The 27,800-nt window shown below is 38.1% G+C and overlaps 1 protein-coding gene across 6 annotated transcripts in view; it reads left to right on the top strand.

The window, feature by feature from the left end:
* LOC134648953 (RNA-binding protein Musashi homolog Rbp6) overlaps positions 1-27,800 on the top strand; it is a 574,404-nt gene that overhangs the window by 527,068 nt on the left and 19,536 nt on the right. For 4 of the 6 annotated variants that reach the window (XM_063503621.1, XM_063503617.1, XM_063503615.1 and 1 more), the window contains 3 exons: positions 165-247; positions 24,955-25,039; positions 26,885-26,917. In XM_063503621.1, coding sequence (XP_063359691.1) covers positions 165-247; positions 24,955-25,039; positions 26,885-26,917 — 201 coding nt within the window. The remainder of the gene's footprint in view (positions 1-164; positions 248-24,954; positions 25,040-26,884; positions 26,918-27,800) is intronic. The other 2 variants (XM_063503618.1, XM_063503616.1) reach the window with 1 other exon arrangement.

The following is a 27,800-nucleotide window of genomic DNA, read 5'->3' on the forward strand; positions in this document are numbered from 1 at the left end:
AGCCAGTAATAGCGAGACTTGTCGAATCGTGAAATGTTCGAAGCGCAAACTTACCTTTACTACTAGTACGAGTGTAGTTTATATTCGCAGTTAGAACGTATCTCGCAATAACTGCTGTAAAAGTTTATAATACCGAGTTCTAACATTTTATTGTTTTGTTTCAGGTTTCGGTTTCGTCACGTTTCAAAGTGAAGACATAGTAGATAAAGTGTGCGAAATACATTTTCACGAAATCAACAACAAAATGGTAAGTCATTTTTACAACTACTTAATTACAACTTGATATGATAAATAACTTGTATGTAAAATTGCGTATTGCTCTTCAACTTCAAACTGAAAGTGAATTAGATGTGTTATTCAGTGATCGTTAATTTTCCAGCAATTTTGGTGCAGCATAGTAAAACAAAAGGATTTTCTTCATTTTTTTTCTAAGGAGAGGATTGGTTAAGGTTAATATTACTGTTATTAACCCTAATTATCTATTCCACCTAAGAGAGTAAGGTATACAGATGCTTTTAACCAACAATGCTGCACCAAAATTGCTGGAAAATTAACGTACCTACAGCTCTGTGCATTTTTTACCTAAACGGTTGTCAAAAGTAAATTTCGTTAATGGTACATTATACAGTCCTTAAAAAAACTTAAAACAACTAAATTTATATATATATATATATAAATATTTCTGATTGCGTGCTTAGTGTCCTTACCACAAACTATATGGCGCCTTACTGGGCCATCCAATACAGCTGTCAAACTCAAGGTCAAGTAATTTTTTCTTAGAATTTACATATTTTCAACGATCATGAACTTTTTTTAAATTCATGAATCGTAAATCGTAACACAAACATGAAATCGTCTGCGCAGCGCAAGTCAATCCCAGTGTTTAACATTGTCTGTCAGATATCAATTAGGAGCGAAGAAGAGCGCTGGCGCGGATCCAAGTGGAGCCAACAATGGCACCTCTACATGATGTGCCAACGCCGACCACTCCAAGGGACGCAGGCGACGCAGCCATGCGGTAGAATGAGATAGCAATATCACTTGCTCCCTCTAACGCATACGTCCCTTGGAGTGGCCGGCGTTGGCTCATCGTGTAGAGGAGCCATCAAACACCAGTAAACTCAGCTTTTACTGTGTTTAGATTTTTCCCGGGGAGGGCCGCGATGTGTGTATTCGAGATGTCACCACAACTAAATACGTCTTCTTGAATTATACTTTAGGACGTTAGTATCTACTAAGTATTGTACTAACTATCCCCGTTTACCTGACAGGTGCCTGAACCACTCCACTGGAGGCTTTGGTCATTTTCTCCTTACTATATGACATTTATTTCGGTTTATAGTTTAAATAGTATTGTGTCTACTTGAAAAACATAAATTAAAATATTTTCATACAAAGTAATTTAATTTGTTCTTACCATTAAGATAATTCAAAATTCAAATGAATGCTTTAATTCAAACCAAAATCCTTGGTTTAATCAAGTTATCTCTACGAAAGAACACGTCCGCACATTTGCCAAACCTTTTGCCTAATGTTTACTAGTACTTTGTCGTCTACAACCGTCCGCAATACATTACATTCACCCTTTACAAGACCATTACAATCATGTGACGCAGTAAACCTCGCCCTCGATTAACTTGTAACAACACGCAACCGTTGTCCAGTATATAGTAAATTTTCGACATTTGTGTTATGCCTCAGATAATTCAATTGGTCTTATGTAAATTTACGAGACTCAGATAGTTTTACCAAATTTTTTCTACTCCCGTACTTTTATTTGTCATTTAAAGGGTCGTGCACACACCTTTAAACCCCTATCTTATAGTTGTCAAGAGAAGTCTTGTCTATTCCCCAAAAAAGTATTTGTGCATACACGCAGTATCTTTTTGGCACTTTTACGATACTTCGTGTAATCACCACTTAAAAAATATTGTATGAAATACATTGTTGCCAACCTAATTTTAATTGTCATCTCTGACCATTCTCTGACAGATGAGTGAACCATAGACATGTTTTTTAGGGTTCCGTACCCAAAGGGTAAAAACGGGACCCTATTACTAAGACTCCGCTGTCCGTCCGTCCGTCCGTCCGTCCGTCCGTCTGTCACCAGGCTGTATCTCACGAACTGTGATAGCTAGACAGTTGAAATTTTCACAGATGATGTATTTCTGTTGCCGCTATAACAACAAATACTAAAAACAGAGTAAAATAAAGATTTAAGTGGGGCTCCCATACAACAAACGTGATTTTTGACCGAAGTTAAGCAACGTCGGGCGGGGTCAGTACTTGGATGGGTGACCGTTTTTTTGCTTGTTTTGCTCAATTTTTTGTTGATGGTGCGGAACCCTCCGTGCGCGAGTCCGACTCGCACTTGACCGGTTTTTTTTATTTCATTCATTCTTTTCCCACCCGTACCGTATTCTTTGCTACTTCTTGAATGAAAAATATTTGTTAAATTTACAATTTTATTTCAAAGTAAAAGCAGCATGTGGAATCATCAATTAAAACCACATTTATCTGCTGAAAAACACGTAGTTTAATGCATATTTAACAAAAGCGTTCTCTTAGGTTGTTAGGTTATATCAAAATCCGTAGTTCTAGACATTAGCGTTTTGTTATTGTACATGTCCATCGGCGTTTCGTTTTAGTCAACTGTCTTAACTATGACATTATATAATACTTTTGATATTTACTAACATTAATCAACTATTACATTTTAACAATATTAATGACACTTTATAAAACATCTATTATAATAACAATACCATAACATCAAATAATCCCTTTAGGCGCATTGCAGACCTGATCAGTGTCAGAGAGCTTATTATATATCCATCTCACTCTACTACTTTAGTGGGTCTCCTAAGCTGTCAAGCCTGCAACCACACCAGTCTACATTACTAATAGAAACAAGTTTAAGCAAATATCTATCAGTCGGCCTTCCTGATAAAAATTTGTTTGTCCCTAAACAAACATAAAATTACAATGTTTAATTTGTGATTTTAGTTATCAAAAATGTGAAACAATTCTAACATTAATTAAAACATGAAATACGAGGACCCAGTTGAAGTTAGTCACATTTTCCATTCTCTACATAAAATTGCCACTATTGTCCAGGCGGACAATAAGAACTCCAGCTATTTATTACTAAGTTCACAATATCAAAGTTAAATTACGAAAATTATAAAAATTGACTCTAAGTGACGTGTGCGTGCTTCAGAGGTGACTCGCCGACTGGTGGGAGCGACCGATCGGCCGCGCTCTTCTACCGTGTGGGCTGCGTCCCGCACCCCGCATCCCTTCGTGGCCGTCGGGTGCTCGTACATCCTCCCGGCGTTGAAAGCCTGGCTTTCAACTAAACAGTTGCAATTCTTTAAGTTGCCTTTCACAGGTCTAGAATGGCGATCTAGTCAACCCTTCGACAACCTGCAACGCGTATAGCTAGGTCCAAAAAAAAAAATTGCAGAAATTCTTTATGTTGCCTTTCATGGGTCTAGAATGGAGGTCTAGTCAACCCTTCGACAACCTGCAACGCGTATAGCTAGGTCCAAAAAAAAAATTGCAGAAATTCTTTATGTTGCCTTTCACGGGTCTAGAATGGAGGTCTAGTCAACCCTTCGACAACCTGCAACGCGTATAGCTAGGTCCAAAAAAAATTGCAGAAATTCTTTATGTTGCCTTTCACGGGTCTAGAATGGAGGTCTAGTCAACCCTTCGACAACCTGCAAATCCTGCAATATGTTTAGCTTGATTGCTTTCGCTTGAAGATGAAAGGTGCTTGAACAGTAGCTTGTTCTTAAACTATATCTTCTTATAGGTCGGTTTAGAAATGTAGCAAAGTCCCTTCTACAGAATTCAGAGTTTGTTGCCCTTTAATGGGTAGGTAAACCATTCTTCCCTTCGACAACGTCTGTAGTTGGGATAATACACATCTTGTTGATGGCTCTTCTTGTTGTTCCTCGATTTGTGATTACATCGGCGACACGATTGACTCCGTCTACATCAGGATACAGACGACTTATAACAACACACCGTGAATTTCACCAGTTCACAATTGATCTGGCCATTCACGGCTTCCAGCTGCACCGTGGACTTCACCGGTTCACAATTGATCCGGCCACCCACGACTTCCAGCTGCACAGTGGACTTCACCGGTTCACAATTGATCCGGCCACCCACAACTTCAAGCTGCACCGTGGACTTCACCAGTTCACAATTGATCTGGCCACCCACGGCTTCCAGCTGCACAGTGGACTTCACCGGTTCACCATTGATCCGGCCACCCACAACTTCAAGCTGCACCGTGGACTTCACCGGTTCACAATTGATCCGGCCACCCACGGCTTCCAGCTGCACAGTGGACTTCACCGGTTCACAATTGATCCGGCCACCCACAACTTCAAGCTGCACCGTGGACTTCACCAGTTCACAATTGATCTGGCCACCCACGACTTCCAGCTACACAGTGGACTTCACCAGTTCACAATTGATCTGGCCACCCACAACTTCCAGCCCCAGCTGCACCGTGGACTTCACCAGTTCACAATTGATCTGGCCACCCAACGCTTACAGCCGCAACTGCACCATGGACTTCACCTGAAAGCCATAAATACACACAAGCCAGATTACTTACATTTCAAAATTATTATTTGTAACATTTTACTTATCACACATTCTCTAATATGTCATTAAAAATATTGTTTCATTAATCTCAATTACGTTGAGACATTTCGCTCCGTACCCCACCAGTCACCACTGACACCAGTGTAGCCGTGCGAACATGATCACTCAATCTCAATCATATTTATCAACAAATAACAGCAAAATCGGCAATACTTTCTTTTAACAAAAATAAACATGACTATATAACTCATAATCGGTTAACAGTTAGGTTAGCCCTGAAAGTCGGCAGTTTTTTTTTTTCTTGCTTCTATAACACTTAACTTTTGAGCCTCATACGCCTTCCAAGTCACATCAGGGGACTTGTGACGCAGCTGACTGGTGCTCAGCAACTCCAATGTCCGCGATGACTGCGCGCCACTTAGGCCCGCCAGACTCGCACCAATGCTCAGGTATGCAGACCCACGCAGACTTTTGCCAGTACATTCTGTAACCATACGTCAGGGCAATAATTTTGTTCGTCATACATAACATAAGTCATAACACGTTTGGATTCAACATTTGAAATTACGGTTGAACCATCCTTGCTTTCTAAATATTTTCTAATAATTTATCCAAATGTTTGATCAGAATGAATTATATATGACCAATCAGGGAAAGCATATGCCCAGCCGTGGGACGTCAACTGGTAAGAATGATGATGGCTTCAATTACATCAACATGTATCAGAATGTACACTTATATAACAAGTCACATACTCTCTCGAGATTCTCGTATTAAAAATAGATTTTATAAAAAAAATTATAATGTCAACAAAACATGTGATCACAATATTGACCTAAGGTGTATCTGTATACTGTCCATATTGTATGAGCATAGAATTTTCAAAGACATATGGGATAAAATTTGTCATATGAATGTGTAGCCTTATTTATCGATATGTACGAGACTTTCGTCTGTGTCATTCACAGTGTTTTATTACGGCAATTAAAAAAACACAGGCGTAAGAAGTCATGCTTTAAATCTGTTTGAAAACTACCTTTTTTTATAGACAACGTACAGTTATTTCAAAATATTGTAATAATTCCAAAACAATAGAAATAAATCAATCGGAATACGTGATAGTAAATACAGGCGTGTCTCAAGCGTGATAATCATTATAAAACACAGATGAAAGTTATTTTTAATCACAATTACGTACTATTTAATAAATCGGGTAAAAATATGAAAAGTAGGTGAGTTGACCGTGATGTCACTATACTCGTTTTAATGTAAATTCCACACTAGTAAATCGTTTTGACAGTTAACAAAGAAGCTAATTTGACTAGTAGGCAAGTAGCCTATAATTGCACATTAAGAAAAACGATCGAAAGGCTAGGAAAAATAAACCTAAATGTAAATTTTACCAAAACAAATGTTATGCAGCTCAGCAGTTACAATCCCGATGATTTTAATATTAGTGAAACAGGAATAACCATTGACCCACATCTAAACTGGAAATCCCATAGAGCCTACTTTGAGAGGGAAGAATTTCTTACGCTAAATGGAATTTATATTCTAGAAATATGTACTGTTGTACGACATAACGTTAATATTTTGTTAAGAAATGGATAGTTAAAAGTAACTTTCGTAACCAATATAAGCATGATTTAGTTCGTCCTAGAGTCAAACCCTCAATTTAAAAAAAACGTAAAATATATAAATGCAAAGGATATATTTAATAACCTCCCCGATCTACTAAAATATCTAGAGGGCAATCAGTTTAGATGTAAACTAAAACATTGGCTAATGCAGAAATCATTTAACAATATTAAGGAATATTTTGAATATGATAGGGATAATATTATATAACGCCAAGCTTTTAAGTCACAAAATTAGTTACGTCAGGTAATAACTTAACTATTAGTTCTGGGTTCTGGGTACCTAACTAATTAGTTTAAGGCATACTTTGCACGATGCTAGCATAGTAAATATAGATATTAAGTAGATGTAAGTAAACATTGCACGCCTATATTGGGTACTGTTGGGACAATGTTCTTGTATAAATGTCATCTTCTGTACCCAGTTTGTTAAAAAGTAATTTTATTCTATTCTATAGCTAGCCATCTTTCAATGTTAATTCTTCACATACCCACATAAGGTTTACCACCTTCGTGTCAAAACACCAATAAATTTATTATATTTTACCTTTTATAACACATATGTAGTGCCATTATATTATTACCATTATACTATGACACTGTCAAATTTTCAATAAAAATTGGCATGAAACAGCCAAATACTTCAACTTAATGAAACAAAAGAACTTGTGTTGAGAATACTTAACTTCTCTCATAGTGGTGCATGCAGCATTCAACTTGGTAACTTTTGACATACTACGGAGTCATCTCTCACCGACAGATTTCTTTTACTGCAAATAATTTCTTGCACCATCCAGTTCGGTGAGGACTCCCATCAAGCAGCTGCAGTGGCCCTTTGTGAAGACATTCGAACATTCTAACAACACACAACATGCAACATTTAACAAACAACAAAAATATGTGATCTGCTTCTGTCACATCTTATTCCGCATTTTTTTTTTTATTTATTTGACAATTAGATTGAAGCTTAACTTAGGAACAAACACATTCAGAAATATTATTATCCTTGAAACAAGGCATTGAGTCATCATTCTAATCATTCTTGTGTTATATTATAGTAGTATTGACTATGGTTTCCATGACTAACCAAGACTTCATTAATAATTTAAATTAATTAGCACTTTTACAAGTATCATAATTCATAACATAACATTTTTATTAATTCACTTCTGAACTGTCTGATATGGTACAGTCAACAACCATATCCTTCGAGTACATGTCCGTGCTCATGGCACATGTCACTTCAACCTTTCCATTTGGACATCACATGCTTTTAGTATCTATGCTGGCCTGTTCTATTTTATTTGAAACAATACAATACAATTAGCCTTCAATCACTGACTCAGTTATAGTTTTGTTATATTTCTTTATCATTGATTTTACATTTTCACTAGTCAGGTTGTCGGGGTCTCCGACAAAAACCCTCTAAAGCTTTATAGTCTTCTCTGTTTTTGCAACATGTTCAGGCAGTCTTCATTTGAAACATGTTAATAAATAACAATTATTCAATGTAGAAGACAATTTCAATTTCAATTGTAAATATTTTATTTAAAATTTTACCATGCTATACCTACTAGTACTTTTACTTACAAATTATGTGAATTCTGCTCACATAACACCATAAAACTTTGTATAATTTGGCTTACCTCGTTCAATCTTGTATGGCTGATTATATTTTATATACCTCCAAATCCTTTTACTCATTTGTGTGTAATTATTCTGCAACGCCTCTGCGCTTATGCAGACATAAAGCTTGTTCTGGTAAACAATACCTCCAACAGGAAAACACATTTATTCTGTGAAAATATAAATGAAGCGACAACTTTATCTGAAATGACAATTATTAACATCTCTTTCCATAATGTGATCATGCTACACTTCCCAAAACATTCTCAAAGGGATCATTTTAACATTCTTCTTCTTCCTCGATTACTCATAACTGAGGGTCATTGCCATTGTACCATTAGATCTAAGATTTTAGGCTGGAAAATGTTTGCATACATGCAATACTATCCTACAACAAGTGCAATAGTCTATAACACAACCTTTCACAGGTTTTCCTTGATTAAGTATGTAATACTATTCAAGATTTGACACTATGGCACTCAAGTTCTTGATCTGCTTACAATTATATTATAACTTAGGTGGCTTGTACCTCACTCCAACAATTGAAACGATACGATATAGCTTACCAAATGTCTTATTCCAACTAACTTCTCGTATTGGGCAAGATTGGTATGACGCCATGAACGAAAGCCATGCAAACAGTCATAAACAACACATCCGCCTTCATAAGGCTTCACCAAAGATTTGCCATAATTATTATTCAATGATGAATGGTGCGAACACTACAGCAAAATCACTTGGACCGGTGGCGTTCATCCGGTGATCCGTCAACAATAAGCGAGCAATCCACGGCTTTTTCGCCAATCCAGAATATATGGTGGACGTAAAAATTTTTTTTTTTTCTTTTCCACTTCTGATAAAAGCAGCATGTGGAATCATCAATTAAAACCACATTTATCTGCTGAAAAACACGTAGTTTAATGCATATTTAACAAAAGCGTTCTCTTAGGTTGTTAGGTTATATCAAAATCCGTAGTTCTAGACATTAGCGTTTTGTTATTGTACATGTCCATCGGCGTTTCGTTTTAGTCAACTGTCTTAACTATGACATTATATAATACTTTTGATATTTACTAACATTAATCAACTATTACATTTTAACAATATTAATGACACTTTATAAAACATCTATTATAATAACAATACCATAACATCAAATAATCCCTTTAGGCGCATTGCAGACCTGATCAGTGTCAGAGAGCTTATTATATATCCATCTCACTCTACTACTTTAGTGGGTCTCCTAAGCTGTCAAGCCTGCAACCACACCAGTCTACATTACTAATAGAAACAAGTTTAAGCAAATATCTATCAAAAGTAAGTGCTTGGTCGTAGAAAAAGTATTGTATGCAACGTTGTTTAACTGAGTCAAAAAATACTCGTGGCGTCTTTATTAACAATTTTCGGCTTCGCCTCAAATTGTTACTCACGCCACTCGCCTTTTTTGACCTCTCTTAAACAACGGTTGCATAAAATACTATTAAAAAGGTAAGGTCGACCGGGTTAAATGTGACTATGGAGATTTGCGTCTAATTGAGTTATTTTTTAAACATCGTGAATAACAAGAGCTTCGCTCCTGTCGTTTAGTAATAAAAGCCTGAGCTTGGAGAATCAAACGCAACATAGAGGGCGTTCCGACCAATCGTATAGCGAAATAACGAAAAAGACGAAATAATGTCATACAGGCGAATTCGAACTGTTATAGGGCAGCCTCCGTCGGAGTTTTAAAGAAAACTCTTGAATTCAACCCAAACAGTTTATTCAACCAAAATATACTGCACAAACTTACACACTAAAATATTTAGAATATTATTAGATCTACGTTAAAGAGTAAATTACGAATCACAATGTTTTTACTATTATTCGAATTTTTATACAGTAATATTGCTGTCAATGCTTCACCTACATTTTAGTTTTACCTGGTAAGCAAAATAATTATGAGTGTATTTAACAGAACGTACACAGACATCGGAATGATATCGAAATGATGTCATTTAGTTATTGTTCATTTCGCTCGTACTTGTCCGTATATGTATTGGCGGGAGCGACACGCACGATAGGTAACTAAATGACATCATTTAGATATCATTCTGATGTCAGCGTACGTTTGAATTGGCCTGATAGTTGCATTTACTTCAGTCATCTAAGCTTTGGTTGACCTTACACAATTACGAGTAAGTTCCACGAATTACTTTGTAGAAACGTATAATCTGGGGGCACGGCCGTGCCCCCGCCAAGACGAGACAAAGGGCAAAAGGCAGTGCATATCTTTTCTCGGCATTATATATTACTTATGTGAGATGTTTATATACTAACTACTAAACAGGCTACTGTATAAAATGTAAAATATTATCGTACTCGTACAGCCAGCTGCTGCTAGTATAAGTGTTATTTTAAACAAAAAACTCGGGGCAGGTACTCATAATCATAAACAGGAGATTGTATGGAAGCATTAGCCGTTAACAATACCACACATTTTCACTCTTCACGGGGAAAATCCGCGAACACTCATTAAAACGCACCCGCAATTCAGACCCCCACCTTCATTGTCACTAAAAGTTTTCACCGAGATCATCTTTCACTGTCGCTGTAAAGTCTCAGCACCCGCCCCCAGCCGATGCATATTCCTGATTATTAATGCTTGTTTTTTGTGTCACCCATTGTCTCCGCCATAATGGGTGTAGAAACTCGCGGGTCTGAATTCGTCAGAGTACAGTACCGCGTGATGTACCCTTGGTGCAAACAAGGAACAAAGACATCAAACAAATGGGCGGCGTTTTAGAGCAATTACGGTTCGCTTCCGCGAAACGTGAGGTGTGCATGAATCGGGCTCTTTTCGCGACGCGTAATGTACCTACACACGCAGCCACAGCGAAAATTTATCGAATAATGTCTCTCCTAACATTGCATAGAGCAGTCTGTATGCACTAAATTACCAACAAACTAAATTTTAGAAAAGTTACATAGACAAATACTTATAATATAGCCTACGTAAAAAACTAGCCAAGTCAAATCCTGAACTTTAATTACATCCTAAACGAACTAGAACTTACCCCTATTCTCAATTCTTTTGCCGGCAAAGTCAACAACGACGCATATTCTTAATATTGAACTTGGCTCTCATATCACATTTATGATTTTGATGGGATATGATTTACCCCACCTTTAACTATTTCTTCTATTACGAGAGGTGTTCCTATAGTTGGCCACAACTGTAAAGCCGCCTGTATACGTCCGTTGTTTTCATCGGAAAACGGGACGAGTTTCGCGCGCGTTTTGTATGTGGTTACCAACTGCTACAACCCCAAGAAGACATCGTCACCTAACACGGACAATAGCGGCCCAAAGGCAATTATTTATGTGATGAGCTCGGATATGTTTTAAGTAGGTTTAGGCCAATAGTATTGCGATATACACATGCATGTAGATAAACATAAGCCGTAATGAACTTAGTGTGAAACTTGGTCGCATTATCTAAGATTACCCTTATGTCATTTATATTTATACATAATATAAATCTAGATTTTTTTGAATAATTAAATTCTTGCGGCAAGCAGCACTATATTTATTTAGCTTGCAAGTGCTGCCATAATCGTATTCAATCCTTGTAATTTGAGATGAATACTTCCCTGCATATTGATACTATTATTGAATACTATACTACTTATAAAATACTTTATCTAGTGAATTGTAAAAGTTCAATATTGATAGTACAAAGGTATTTTTATAACCGATCCGTGTTCCAATAAAATGTACAAACTTGCTAAGTAACAAAGTATTTTGTGTATGTGGACAATGTTTGCTAAAATACCATTAATAGTAATGTGTTCCTTTCTGTGTTTGTGTTTTCATATAATTTGTACATCGAATAAAGTTGTTAATGAAATAATTTATTTTGACAAAGTATTTCTCAAGTAAAGTATGAGCTATAGGTAATAGATGTGACGCATACATACAAGGAGAAACAGAAAATAGTACCTATGAATGCAAACAATCACTTTTTCGTATCATAAACACATCCGATAGTTATATTTCCAGCAATAAAGGAGACAGAGGGGTCATGGCACGTCAACGCGAGGTTTGCGTTACGGGTAGCTGGCCTCGTAAATTTAATATGTCATCTCTTATATTAAAATGGTCGTTAAGCTAATAGCGGCACCGCCTCCTCGCACGAGAGTGATAGGGTGATACCACGTGACTTTCTTGCGGCAGTAAAAATGCGTGTTTTATGAAATTATTGTTGTATTACTAAGCACGTGTTACATTGGTTAGTAAACCCTGAGTCCTATACAATAGCATGTTAAAATATTTCCCGATATGACATAAAATTCTTGTTCTCATATTGCGCGAGTAGGTAGTCGATAAGCAATCAATGCAACAACGGCAGAAGCACTGTCGACACGCCTTATGCATATGTAGGTGTTCGCCTCATGAAGTCGCACCTGCGCTGCTGTACAAATGAAAACACGCCAACTCCACCTCTGCGGGAATACTATCGCATCAACTTTGTAAACATTCGACGCCAAACATAAATACTAGGGGAAAGACTCGTTTGTTTCTGATGACACTTTCAGAGCCAGACGAATATGTTTCACGAGTTCATGAATTTGTTTTTCAGTTTTCAGCTAAATTGATTCTATTTTACCTTCGTAGCTGGATACGTTTAAAACGAGTTTTATAATTTAAAACTTGTGAGCATAAGAAACTTTTATAACTCTAGCGATATAAAATAATACCGTAAATTGTATTTTTCGTTCGCTATACGCGTTGCGTTTTATTGGACGTTTAACTAATGGTTTCCCAAAACAACGTGACAGGACTGGATGATTCATAGGCAAGTTTTTTTATGGCAGATACGCCTCACACGATACATATAAATCTACTATTTTTAATATTTTTGGAGCTCCATATTCATTAACACTTTCCAAACCAAGTTCTGCGTGGCACATACATACATATATGCATTTTTTTAGGCCATCCTCGCGTAAACGCTCTAGGGGAAGATCTTGGGTATTGCGTATATTTTTCTCCTCGATCGAGCATGAGGCAAACAAATGGTTTCCGTTTAGGAAATAACACTAAAAGTAGGCACATTTGAAACTGCCACTTAAATCTTGGGATCCTCGATCGCCATTTCTCTTAGTGTCTTAACTGGTGCGGGGCCGGCCCGGGCGCACCCTTGTCGTTACTGCGCATTAAAGAATGTCCTACATACCTAAGCGGCGCTGATAGCCCTCGATAAGGATTACGCCTCACGACCTTTAACCCTTTAAATTAAGATGGAGATACGGCCGTTGTCACAAGCCAATCCGAGCTTAACTTTTGATTAAAAGACTCACTTAAATGAAGCTTAACTTGTTCTGAGTGCTCCATTGTTAGGCCGGCCGCTGGATATGCGTGTTGGAGAGACACGTCTATCACGACTCAGCAGTCTCTCCCGCCATTGTGGCCCGTCGAACAATCAATCACGGGTTCCTCTGCTCCGTGATTACCATAAACTTTCCGTTTTAGCACGACCCGGATCGCTTCTTCTAAGCTTTACTTATCGATTCGGCCATTTTTACGCTTTCTATACCTATACTAAGAGTTTTTGTGACAGTCCCCTTTTCTATGAACTTACTATTGCCGCGACTGAACTAGGTAGACACTTTTTTGTTTATTGATCTGCTTTTAAAGTTTGATTACTTGTAAAAGTTACCTACTTTTGAGCATCAGTTATACCTAATTATCACTTAAATCAAAAATATTATTTTCGATTATCTTGAGAATAACGTCAATAAGACTATATTGACGTTATTCTAGTGATCACTGATAACGTTGTCATAAAATATATTTTAGTAACGAGTTTCATGGTTACTTATCATGTAATTAAAAAATATCTCTAGCTGTATAGGTACTTAATAATACCAACATACAATTTTAACGAGTGAAAAGTACGCGTAATGCTCCTACCAATTTTTAAAGGGTTACGAATGTATCGTTGGTCTACAAATATATTTGGCCGCAAAATATTTGGATACTCATATACTTATATATATATGTATATGTGCATTTGTTAAAGTTGGGCTGGGAATTGTCCCAGAGCATATCTGTATCATTAATAATAGAGGCGTTACGTTACCATGAATCCCCTGTCGGATTAGCAGTGCGCAATACCTTCCCGCTAATGAGATCCGAGAACCGCTTTATCCTGCACTATAACATTATGATATAAATTGATCCAAAAATACGTACTTAAAATTAATCCAAAAAATAGTTACATCGATGAATTGAAAGTTGGGTTACATTATTGATCTGTATATATTCGAACCTTTTTAACGAAAGTTTACAAGTTCGATTCTAATCTCACGGCAGTCTATTTGAACAACTGCCTAATTTCCTATGTACGTACAATATAAATTTAATGGTTATAAGGCAACCGGCACGCAATTTCCAAATGACGCGACCAACTCCAGTCGAACGCGAAGACGTAAATTATGGCTCAACAGGCCTTTCCTGCCGTTAACGATTGCGACTTAAATTCGAAGCGTGAAAGAAAATTAATTAATCACAGGTGGTGCACGGCATCGCGCACACGAACCTGCCATACCTATCCTATACGCATACACTTGCATACCTACCCCTGGTGTAAAGGACGGCTGACACAGCTGGAACTTTTAACAATCGCGCACTACCCAAATTACTCAGTATTATGGTAAGTAACTGAATCGTTCGAACGGGAGCTTGCGACAAATTATTCAATCACCATAAAGTATTGTAAGAAGCCGCGCGTAATTGAAACGGTGTCGCTGCGTAGCGAGACAATAAAGTAGCGAGAGTGTTGAGGGCGCGGGCGTCATCAATAAAGGCCATACGTTAGGGCAGGCCGGTTCATTACTGCGCTCGGCGTCTCCACATCCCCATTACGTGGGAGTTAGGAGACGCGAGCGGCGATAAATAGCGGGCAAGAAGCCCTGCTTTGTTTCTTGGTTCTTGCGCACAATTTCATTTACATTAGAGGTGCTGAGCGGAGACTCCTTACGGGAGTCATATGAAAGTCGCGTACAGATTCATGCAAAACAAGTTACGAGCGGTGAGACCACGTGCCACAGACCTTAATCTAGTCGGCACCGGCTGACAAGCCGTGCCGGCGGCGCCTGCTCTAACCTACTTAATTACTGCCAACTAATTGCTGCAGCTGATATGTACGTACGGCATAAACTTCACCTTATTGCGGGCTCCTGGAATATCACCTTCATTAAAATCTCACGTCACCTGCACATTATACTTCAAGAGCCACACCAAAGGAAAACAAATAACTGTAATTTAAATTCAATCACCACTATATGTATCACCAACCACCACCATCTTGCACCAATATGTATCAATTAAGCATTGCTGCATTCATGAACGACTACCTTTTATTGGCTAATGCAGTTTCTGCAACCAATTCAAGCTATTTTATTTGAATCTCTTCGAAGAATTCATTCCTGGGGCATTTCAATTGAATACATGGAAATACTTTTACACCCGTCAATAAAGGTCTGCTGCTAATACTTACAAAAAATACTTACTTACTTATACATTTGAAACGAACAATCGTTGTAAAAGTGTCGGATCATTCCGCATCGTTATTTTATCCCATTCTTATTCATCCAAGTATCCTCTTACAAGAATTAGTTAAGCAACGAGACCGCGGTTTATCATGCTCACTTGCAAACGGCTAATATTGTTGAGTGGTTACCAGTTATATTTTTCTTGTTAGGTACTTAATTTTCATTGCTTTTTAATAACATTATTCTACTTTTCGCTCCATAACTCGAAAAGTGCAAGTAAAATGTAAAAATAAATAAATCAGTGAGCGTCGAAGCGGCCGCGCCGCGTCAGGCCGAGGGCTCCGCGGCTCGCAGCGATTGCTATCGATTGCGATCGATGTCTCAGAAATAGCCGCGGGTGCTACACTTGCTCAGAATGTTGCAAGCCCCGTTCTACACCACCCTCCATATTTAATGCCTAACTAACATTTCTATGACGGCGAATCGCAAGGCAAGTATGCCACTGTAATTTGAAATTCAACATTAATGTGACACGAGCTAAATTTGTGATGTTGAAGCCGTAAGTGATTGCCGACTATTTGTTGAATATTTGAAGTGATTTTATTCAATTTGTTTTTAACCACTGGATATTTCCGCGGCTGTCGTTGGGCGATTTGTAGAAAAGTGTCGAATCAGTTTATGTAGAATTCCTAATGATAATATATGTACTTACTTAGCGCCACTTGCACCATCCCACTAACCCGGGGTTAAACGTTTAAACCTTGAGTTACCATAGAACTACCAGTACAATTTGACACTGGGTTAACGGTGGGATCATACAAGTGGCCCTTAGTGTACCCAAATTCATTGGCGATTTTTTTGTTTATTTTTGATATGTTTGCCACAGTACGCTCAAATAGGGTTTGTGTTATGGGTATTAGACGATATATAATAGATATATTACATATTTATAACAGTAATTACATCTAAGGTACTATCCCCCATTATCTGTTAAGACTGCATCCTCCAAGTATAGACAGAATAGCTTCTTAGTTCGCGCGAGTCGAAGACTAAATGAGTTGTCGAAGGAACTTGATATCGATATATTTAATTGTAAAGTTCCCAATGTGAGGCATAGTTTGGTTGAGCGGTGTTTTATGTGAGCGACCTTCCTACCAATGTATTTAATTCATGTATACTTTTTGTTTTTTTTTTTTTTTTCATTTCGAGCAAAATGCATTAAAAATTAATTTATTCAACTAAGTTTATTGGCGCCTTGATATCGACATTACATAATTATGTTATTTAACTGTATTACCATTATGATAATTTTACTTTATTTTGTTTTCATCGCTCGAATTCTGAGACCTCTGACATTCCAGGCGCTAATGTACTAAGTATTAAACTTATTAAACTTAGGATCTATTGTAAGGCTTCTATTGCCATTTTCAATTATGTTTTTTTTTCTCTTTTTTTTTCCTCTCTTTTTGTACGCATGTGTGTGCGTAGGTGCTAGCATTAGTTTAAAATTTAATACTTTGTAACTACCTGTGAGTTCCTGTAATTGGCTTCCTGTTTTTAATCTTATTATCTATTGAAAGTTTGTAGCTGTTGGTTCTCCTTAACATAAATAAATAAATAAATATAAGTATTTACATAAAACATCCATAACTCAAGAAAGGTGATAAAGACACAATGTAATGCCCTTACCAGGATTCGAAACCGGGACCTCCTGCTTCGTAGGCAGGGTCACTATGAAAATAGGTTAGGAGGCCGCTAGAATAATCTGATATGATTCACTATAGGGATTTTATAAGAATACTACATAATTTAACAGGCAATACAACCATTGCATGGCCAGAGGGGAAGTTAGGGATAGCCGAGCCTCAGGTGTTATTAGTTCCAAACAGGAAACTAAAGTTATACCTACTCACGGTTTAACGCCACAACACCTACTTTCTCGTTACGATAGGGGTAATATTTTAATTTATTATTTTTGAGGTCGGTTTTATTAAAATAAAAAAGGAAGATTTTTAACACCATATAATTTGTAACGCAATAAGCATTATAATATAACTGTACCTAAGAGGGAGGGAGGCCTAAAGCGCGTGCTTACGCGCTTTAGGCCTCCGAGGCATTAATTTTTTTTTAGATTCATATTTGATTTTATTAATAAATTTTATTACATTCAAATGAAAAATAACGTACTTCAAGGCCTGTGGTACATAAGTAGGCAAGGTACTTCAACAAAGGACTGTCATTTTGTACTTAAGTATGATAAAATAAATAAATTTGTTGCCCGATCAGAGCTTACAAGAAGTTCTGAGTAAGTATATCACTACATATATTTGTCATTCGCACTTAACCTCGCAATGAAAATGAAAAATTATTTATTTCCTTATTAAGCTTCTACAAATTGCCATCAGTGGTTATAACTTCCTTTTAGGTGAGTGAACCTGTATCAGGGTGCCCCGCTCCTCCATAACTAAACAGTCTTGTTATTACTTATAAGAAATGTTATACATAAGCAAGTAACTTATTTTATTTATAAACTACTTATAACTAATATTTTCAATCAAACTGCGCATACCCGCTTTAGGCTTTTCTCCCCTAAAACTGCATACCTATCATTATGAATAAAAGACTAAAGATTTCAAATTCATATCCCCAATCAAGCTTAAAAATACGTATCTAATATATTTTAGTAAACGTTTAAAGTCACCTAAGCGCGTAAAATCTGCTTATCGTATTTTAAATTTATTTTTAACGTTTCCATATAAAACGTCTTCAATATAAGACTGGCTGGAGGGCTATCAGCGAAGCATTGCAGGTAACGTTACCGCTTATCGGCGCCGAGCGTCGATCGCTTATATCTGATTTGAATTTCGCATTACAGCCCATCGGGCCCCCGTCCCCACTCCGTAAACACAGAGTTGAGAGCTGAAATTCACGAGTCGCGCTTGTCTTATTTTATCCGACAACGGTTAGATAAATATGGAAAGAGCTCCTGGGGTGCGGCTGACTATTTCATTATCTGTGCTGTGACCTGTTGAGCGCAAGATTTGTGAGTCATCTCTTACGTAACCTTTCCTGTAGCTTAAATGTATCCGGTACATTGTACCTAAATACAAGCCCTTTGACTCGTCGATTTCTAGGAAATAATGAAGTTCATATAATACTTTGTCTTAAATAGTAGACCTTTTTACACGTAAGTATTAGAGCGCACTGGAGAGTGGAGCAGCTACACTGTTCGGAAAGAGAAGAGTCGCGGAATGTATTGGGCTCCATACATTCCACGACTCTTCTCTTTCCGAACAGACTCTATATTGAAATATTTTGCTATTTTTGAGTGTAGCTGCACCACTCTCCAGTGTGCTCTTAAAAACGTGCGTGTAAATATGAAAAAAAAAGTATCTTTGTAGTTTAGCGACTGAATGCTTGCGTATCACAAGAACTAAAACAAGTAGGTACCTATACTTACGCTCTTAAGAAGATGCTTATTTTGTTTTCCCATCGCTTAAAACACTATTAATTCTAAATAATAACTATATACTATATACGAATAGGCGTTTTCTTAAACATCTTCCAAAATTATCGACGATATTTAGTATTTTTATCGAGTATTTTGGGAAAAACCTCCCGGTTCCCACGTTCGGGCTTCCGTTTAGCGGCAATCAGGGCGCGCTTGCGACGCGCTCTGTCAATACGAAGGCGAGAGGTTTCCTTGATAAACTTATCTAGCGCCCTCTCCTCCCCGGTACCCCGCACCTCCCCCGTCGACTACGTTTATCTCACGTATGTTCCCAACGCTTCGCCCGCACCACATTACTCTCCTAGAATGTGACGCTGGCTCCTTGACTTTTTATCAGTGCGTCGACTCTATGTAACAATCAAAAAGTTCTAACTATAATGTTTCAGACGACAACAAATAAAGTATAAAATCACATATTTCAGTTTATAAAGACAACCTACAGTATTCACTTAAATGTATACTCAGAAGTTATCAAATGTCACTTCATCGTGTACCAATTCATATTCGTTTAAGAATGGCCATAATATTTTATCCTTTTATAAAAGTTGTCTATTTGGCTGGTTGCCCGAGGACCGCCGCAAGAATTTCAAAGGAAACAGAAATTTTAGTAAAAGAAAACAAACACGAAATCTTATAAAATGCAGTTAACGTCAACACACATGCCGACTGGTTCGGTGAGCTTGTACCCAAGTTGGTGAAGTTGCTTTATTCTACAAGTTCTTACTTTGCGCTACGCTAGGTAGCTAACTACATATCTCAAGTAATACCTACCTACGAGGGGTATTCAAAATATTCTCGGTATGAGAATGAAAACAAACAAGTACGAAAAGTTTGATATTTTTATTTTTCAATATACTCCCCCCCTATGTTCATACACTTAAAAGATCGATCAATTATTTTTTTTAATCCCTCGTAAAAATATTTTTTATCTTTCGTGTAAAAATGCTCCTCCACTGCCGCCTTCAATGCTTCATCGTCAGAAAATTTATTTCCACGCAGATCCTTTTTAAGATTGGGGAGCAAAAAGAAGTCGCTGGGGGCTAAGTCCGGACTATACGGTGGGTGAGTAACAGTTTTAAACCCACATTCAACAATAGCTGCCTTGGCAATATGAGCAGTATGGACGGGGGCGTTGTCATGCAGAAGCAGAATACCTTTGGTTAACTTTCCTCGCCTCTTTTCTTTAATTACATCCTTTAATTGACGTAGAATGTTAGCGTAGTACTGTCCTGTGATATTTACACCTTTTTCTTTATAATCGATTAGTAATACTCCTTCACAATCCCAAAATATCGTGGCCATGACCTTGCCAGCTGAAGGGATGACCTTGAACTTCTTGGGATGAGCTGAACCCTTAATGTGCCACTGCATGGACTCTTGTTTACTCTCTGGGTCATAATGATGAACCCAGGTTTCATCTCCAGTAACTATTCTTTGCAGCACCTCATCAGGATTTTCACCGCACAGGTCAATAAAATCGGAACAACAAGCTACACGCATGTCTTTTTGAAGCCGAGTCAGCATTCGCGGAACCCATCTTGCACTTACTTTTGACATATTAAGATGGTCATGTATAATATCATGTACGGTACCAATAGAGAGATTGGTTACTTGTGCTATAGATTTTACCTTCACTCGACCATCTTCCAATATAAGTTTTTCCACTTTATCAATATTTTCTTGTGAAGTAGCTACTACAGGCCGGCCAGGTCTAGGGTCATCTTCAATACTCTCCCTTCCGCGTTTAAACTCGCTTGACCACTTTTGAATGGTAGATAAAGAAGGAGCAGACTCACGGTAAACACAATCCATTTCCTCTTTTATGGTTTTTTGATTTTTACCCTATTTTGTCAAGAATTTTATCACGCATCGATGTTCTAATTTAGTTAACATTGTCAATTCGCACATGATGTTCATGTTTGTTCAGCAATTGCAGAAAAACAAAAGACTATCTCGGTTCGAATTATACTTTTTTTTAATGTCAATGAATAAACCTTAGCGGCCAGTAACGAAAGAAATTTTAGAAGAGGTCGTAAGATATCAATACCGAGAATATTTTGAACGCCCCTCGTAATGTCCACAGCCAGAGGACTTTGTTTCATTAGTAGTACTCTGCATAATCCCCTAGGTACTCAGAGTACACGACGCAATGGATCTAACTATTAGTTACTACTACTTCAATATTGATTGTTACATACTCTTAGAGTAGTTACTACTACTACTTTGCTTTGGGGCTCGATTCGGACACCTATTAGATATCTTTTAGACATCGCAAAGATACGATAACGATATGTTTAAGATCTAACCTGTCAAATTTGTCATTTCCGCGATTCTGGAGATACTCTTGAACGATTTCCACAAGATATTACATAGAGATCTAATTCACATCTAATAGATATCTAACACGATCTATCGTAAAAGTGACATTGGTTGCCCGAATTGCGCTGCAAAAGAGAACTAGTTGAAATCTAAACTATAACGTATCTAGAATGGATCTAGTACGTGTCGTCTCTTGTGAATATCTTGAAGTTCGAATACGGCAGTTTGTTTCATTAGTAGTACTCGGTATATCCCCTAGGTACTCAGAGCACACGACGCAATGGATCTAACTATTAGTTACTACTATTTCAGTATTGATTGTTACATAGATAGAGTAGTTACTACTACTACTTTGCTTTGGCTCCTAATCCCACTTTACGACATCTTCGATCACTAACTGCCAGTGCAAGCTACGCGCTACGAGCATAGCCGATAACACAGTTTTTAGGGTTCCGTACCGAAAGGGTAAAAACGGGACCCTATTACTAAGACTCCGCTGTCCGTCCGTCTGTCACCAGGCTGTATCTCACGAACCGTGATAGCTAGACAGTTGGAATTTTCACAGTTGATGTATTTCTGTTGCCGCTATAACAACAAATACTAAAAACAGAATAAAATAAAGATTTAAGTGGGACTCCCATACAACAAACGTGATTTTTGACCGAAGTTAAGCAACATCGGGCGGGGTCAGTACTTGGATGGGTGACCGTTATTTGCTTGTTTTTTTTGCTTGTTTTGCTCTATTTTTTGTTGATGGTGCGGAACCCTCCGTGCGCGAGTCCGACTCGCACTTGGCCGGTTTTCACATTAAAATCGCCATTCGCACGAGCAGAGAGCCCGCCTAGCGGGTTGCTCGCAGTGAATGACTTAATCTCAGTGTCTTTTGTTCCTAAGGTCCCCGTTAGGAGCAGGGTCGGCAATAACTCATCGGTCCCCGCTATATACATCAGCCAATACGCGAATTAATAAAATTCGACTCCGTCCTGCATCTACTTAAACACACCCCAGGGCTTTTTATTCGCAAAACTCCTGAGTATTTTATTTCGCCGTTTTTATTTCGACGCTTTTTTATGTTCAATGGTAGGTCCATAAAGGTGAATGAAAAAAACATCAACCGGGGCCCGATTGCTTCCGCAAGCTCTCACGTAATCCCTTAATGCTAACGAAACAAGTCGAAAAACGCTGCCCCATTATGCTGGTATTTACTCAAATTCACGTATGTAATGACGTGCACAAAAAGGTAGGCCAAATCATTTGCAACCCACCTTATTGACATTACTGTTTTACCTTAAAAGGCTTTCAACCAGAACCAATCGAGCGAAAATTTAATGACTGCTTTCAGATTCGTATTAATTCACCTTCATACGTGTATGTTCAGTGAGTGTGGTAGAGCATGAAGCGCGGCGTTTTCCTGCGAAACAATTAAATTTCTCATACATCGTTGGGATTAGAAGCGCGGAGTTTCTGGGCGAAAGACCCTGGTTGGGCGCATTAAGCTAGGGCGCGTCGGAGCGGATCTTAAGTCCGCTCGGTTAAACCGACATCTTTGCGTCGGCATCGGCAGCGTCGAGGACTACTCGATCCGTGTCGGATCGATACGTCGCGTACCTAGCGGGGGCTAAATACAATTTACCTTTGTTATTTTTCGTGTCATTTAACTGCGTCGCGATCTCGGAACGCTTGATCGGGATTGCGAACTCCAATGCGAATTGTTTGTGAGCTTTTGTTTCTCGCTCGCCCGCCAGCGACGCGACATCAATTAACGTCGGATCCCCGGCTGAATTTTCTTCGTGGCTATACTGGCGAATTGTAGATAGATTTAAAATTAAATCATTTTCCGCTGAATAATGCTGCGTACCTGCGGGAGTTCCGTTATGTCACTGGGCTCAAATTCTCCAGGCTTAACTTCGGTTCCGAGGTCACGAAACAAAGTAGAATCGTTAAATTTTAACAAATCTCAAAAGTCGTGTTGTCTTAGTTTTAAAGTGGAGTGGCATTTATCTGGCATGTCCCCTAGGTTGCGTGTTGGGGAACAAATGGAGGGTGGGCCCGGCGCTGGCGGCCGCCACTGGCGTAGGCGCCGGTTCATTTGTAAAGCTTTATCGGACCTGACAAATGGCGACACTTACTATTTTTATGTCGTGGACGATCGAAGAATACCGTTCATGTTGCGGAACGATTTAGCTCTGTTTCGTATTGTTCAACTTTTTTCATGTTGCAACTTTAATGCAAGCTAATACATAATTAAGTAATACAACTTCTGAAAGCCACGAATATCTAAAAACTTTTAAGATAGCATTGCGGTACGGTACGTATATGTACGCGTTTTATTACCTAAAGCCGAGGTTGTTACAAACTTTAATTTTACGTTTTGATTAATCAGCTTTATCTAGGCATAAAACTTGGTGGAAAGACACTCATAGCGGCGGCGTCGCACTCACTTCGCCGCGTTAATGCAAGAGCACGTAGTTCCATGTCGGCGCAGAAAGTTGTGCAAAGTGCACAAAGTGTGCGAACGCCGTGGCAAAGCCTTCATTTGTCGACTCGTGACGTCCGCGTGACAAATGTGGACGCGACTTACCTACACCGCCTCTGCCCTAGCTACATCTACACACATATAGTCGACCGCGATTATGCACCGCTATGAAAAATGAAACTGAAAAGTTTTTACTTGTCTGTCAAGCGTTGTGCGATAACTATTCATCAAGTAGAAACTCGCATTTGAATGGAACGTAACTTGGGAACAGGATCGGGGGAGAGTTAAGTAAGTGATTTATCCTACTGGCTTTAACATTATTTAAGCCTATGTACTTTTCTGTAACGATGCTACTTGGTAGCGAAAATTCTATTGCTAAAGGTTTGGGTTAGCGTAGATTGGGTAATTTATACTTGCCTCCTGCCCTCCACCCCGGGAGGGGGAGATACAAGCACTGCAGAGAGTTATCTTGTTCGTTAAAATTACCTAATGGATCGATTAAGCGTTGAATTTAATTATTTTGTAGATATTAAAATGTAGTTTACTACAAAGGTCCACACTACATACAGCTATTTATGTTTATGTAATGTTCAAAGATGAACTATCAACAAACAACCGGAAGTCGCTATAACCAAGATTAAATATATATTCATATTGTAGACAGTATAAGACAGGACCTCAAAGTTTCGTCGTTGTACCCAGTTGATCGTTATAATACATGCGAAGTCGTTATAAACTGTTTTGACTGTAACTACTTAACAAATAAATATTAATGTTGAATATTTACGATTTATAAACAAAAAAAGTAAGCTTTTTTGCATTTGTATTTTATATATTTATTTACTTTAACTTTTGTTTGAGAGGTAAATGTTTTGTAATATTCATAATACATACATATAAACACCAGTTCGTACAATCTGAACATAATTTTTAACAATTGCATCAATTTCGTAAAATTTGTCGTAGTGTATAATAAACACTTAATGATAAGCTTCTTGACTTGATAAAGCAAATTAAAATTCAATTTGTGAGTCGAACCGTGAAGCATAACGGATTGTCGACCGGCTTCGTCGCCCCTTTTCTTCCATAATTCTACGAACTCCCGCTCCAAGGAAGCATTTTCGCTATTCTGTAAAGTCAATTGTTAAGCAACCTAACCTCCGTCTAAAAGCAATTAATGGTTCTATTTACTCTGGTAAATTTACAACATATGTATACTTGTTTCAGGTGGAATGCAAGAAAGCACAACCTAAAGAAGTTATGCTACCAGCGAATCTGGCGAAGACGAGAGCCGCCGGTCGCGGCGCGTACGGTGAGTTGCTAGGCGGTGCGGCGGTGGCCGGTGCCAGCGGAATCCGGTACGCTCCTTACCCAATCCCAGCGCCCGCCCAGCTGCTGGTGGCGGGCGGGGGCGCGGGCGGCGGAGGTTCTGCGCACGCGGCCGCCTACCGCCGCGCGCTCGCTGCGCTCCGCCCCGCCCCGCGGCCTCCGCGCCCTGCGCTCGCGCCGCTCGCTATCCCTCCCCTGACGTACTCCATCTCTGAACTGCTGGGAGCCCATGCCCTGGACATCCCGGCGCTCTACTCCCCCCTGACACACGCAACCTTGCCCACCGCTCTGCCCCTCTGATCCGCGATCCTTTTCCAGCAACATCCGCACCATCCCTTTTGAAAATTCTGGGAAAAATAATCACATCGATGATATCACTCCGCTTGTTTTCTCCTTTGCGGCAAACTTCCTATGTATTCCTAGTATATATTACATTCCTGCGACTTTCTCTCCGACCGACAAAGTTTATAATTCTAAGGAAACTGATAATATCTTAAAGTGTCTTATTTTAGTAATGCCATTAGTAAATCAGTTAGTTAGCAGATTTTCGAATTGTGTACTAATCAGAATAGAAGAGCCATTGAAAGGAGTTCGGACATTCAATTAATACAAAATAATATTATCATCGTGCTAAATATAGAGTAGAAACAGCAGGATCGATTTTAATTTTAGGGAGATAGACAGCAATATTTTTCTACCAGGTAGTAGGCGCTTAATTCAATTTGATTTACATATAGATTTTACAAATACTAAGCCTGGTATTTTTAAATTTTTATGTAGTTTTTAATATGATATACATTTTGGAGAGAGCCTTTTGGTTCGACCAGCTTGCCATGCCACATGTCCATCCATATTAACTTATCTTCTAGCTAGCCACAGAATCTAGTCGCGCCAGTAATTATGGATACTTGGTGAAGTCACTTATAAAACATATTTTCCTAACTGATATTATTATTATTTAGCTTTTAACTATAAATAGCTTTACAGTTTGATGTCGGCTTTTGAAAAATTTATATGAGTGGAAACAAGAGGTATTATCAGTGAATGTTATGCGTTTTGTGTTATCACTTAGACGATTAGGAACTACCTGTTCTAACTTGTGTCATAATAATGATATGATTTTCAAACTTAGTATACGTACTTAAAAGCATCTTTGTGTGTATTTATAGTCACCTAATTTTAGATAAATATTGAATACCATAGATGTTCACTATTTACTATTTAGTATTCTTATTATTTATTATATGCTATATACCAATTTAAGAATAAACAGATGTTCATCATTTGTTTGATTTAGTTGTGTAGATTTTTTAAACCCTTCTGTTTTTAAAGCAGTAAAATTATAATGATACTCTGTAATTTGTATTATAATCGTAGTTCTCGTCGACTAATAGAAATAATTGTATTAACGTTTAAAGTAGGTAATCGGTAGTCTAGTTTAATAAATATCATTTCCAAAATATTTGAAAACGTCTGTTTGTTTAACATGTTTAGCGTTAGACTAACAATGTGTAGATTAGATTAACATGTTAAATTAGCTACTATTATCATCATTGATGACATAACTAACTTACCCCCTGAGCCACCGCTCATACAGTCGGTGGCAAAACACTTTTCAATGAATGCTTTTCAAAACATTCATTATTAATTATTACTCCACGCTCTTTATACAATCAGTATTGATATTACCTAGTAATTAGCAAAACTTTTCGCCAAGCAAAATAGTGTCTCCCGGCACATGAATGTCAAATAAGTCTTATTTTATACATTTGACACATTTATAAGTGTAAGAATCGATCGATTTATGTAAATGTTTTTACATTTCTAGATTTCATGTGGTCATTGGGTGCTCTTCCTGACGGTAAGTTTACTGCATATTTTTTTACCAATGTCACTTCATTCTGCTATCCTGCATCTCTCAGATCATTTCTCATTGGAATGAACGCGTCCTATGTCTCTCGATAAACTTTTCGATGTCAATTAATGAACTTGTCCTAATTGGGGTTATGGAAATGGATTATGGCAGTAATAATTAACTCGGCGAGTCGGTTTAAGTGTTAGTAGGTGTTAGTACATTTAATTAATGAATTATCGAACATCAGCCTGTCGCGCTGTACGTCCATCTACCGCATGATGGATCGCGGAGCCTGACAGATACACTATTTTGATTGGCAATAATATGATAAACGATCCGGTGTAGTAATCATATCAGCCGCTGTGGACGGGTCCGGCCATCATTCATTTTACATTTTATATTTGCCGGACTTTGTTGATATCGGAAATGTGATGAACCAGTAGATTTTTTAGTACCTACATGTTAATGAAACCATGATACCATTGTTATAACTAGTTGTTTTAGTATTAATGTCATGTTTTGAAATAGTGTAATTACCTTTTGTTTAGCAAAACGTTACGCATAGATAGATTGTTAATGACATGCAGTATTAGGCATCGCTGTAGCTGTTTAATAAAGCCGTCGTCACTCCACTTACAGTGCGCAACATGAAACGATGTTTACAAAATATATTCCGCTGGACATTGTCCAAAACGATGTCGTACGATGAACTATGTACGATACACTTACCTATGTTTTCGTTGAGACAGCTCTATTTTAGAATTGGGCCATCAGGACAAGTTTTAGGAACATAGAACAAGTTTTTAATATCACGGCCAAGAGAGTCGTCGACACATTTGTACAATCGATTCAAAAGTTTCAAAGAAAGCATGCAACCTGACAATTAACC

Source organism: Cydia amplana, chromosome 6 (genome assembly GCF_948474715.1).
Source record: "Cydia amplana chromosome 6, ilCydAmpl1.1, whole genome shotgun sequence".
Taxonomy (NCBI): Eukaryota; Metazoa; Arthropoda; class Insecta; order Lepidoptera; family Tortricidae; genus Cydia; species Cydia amplana.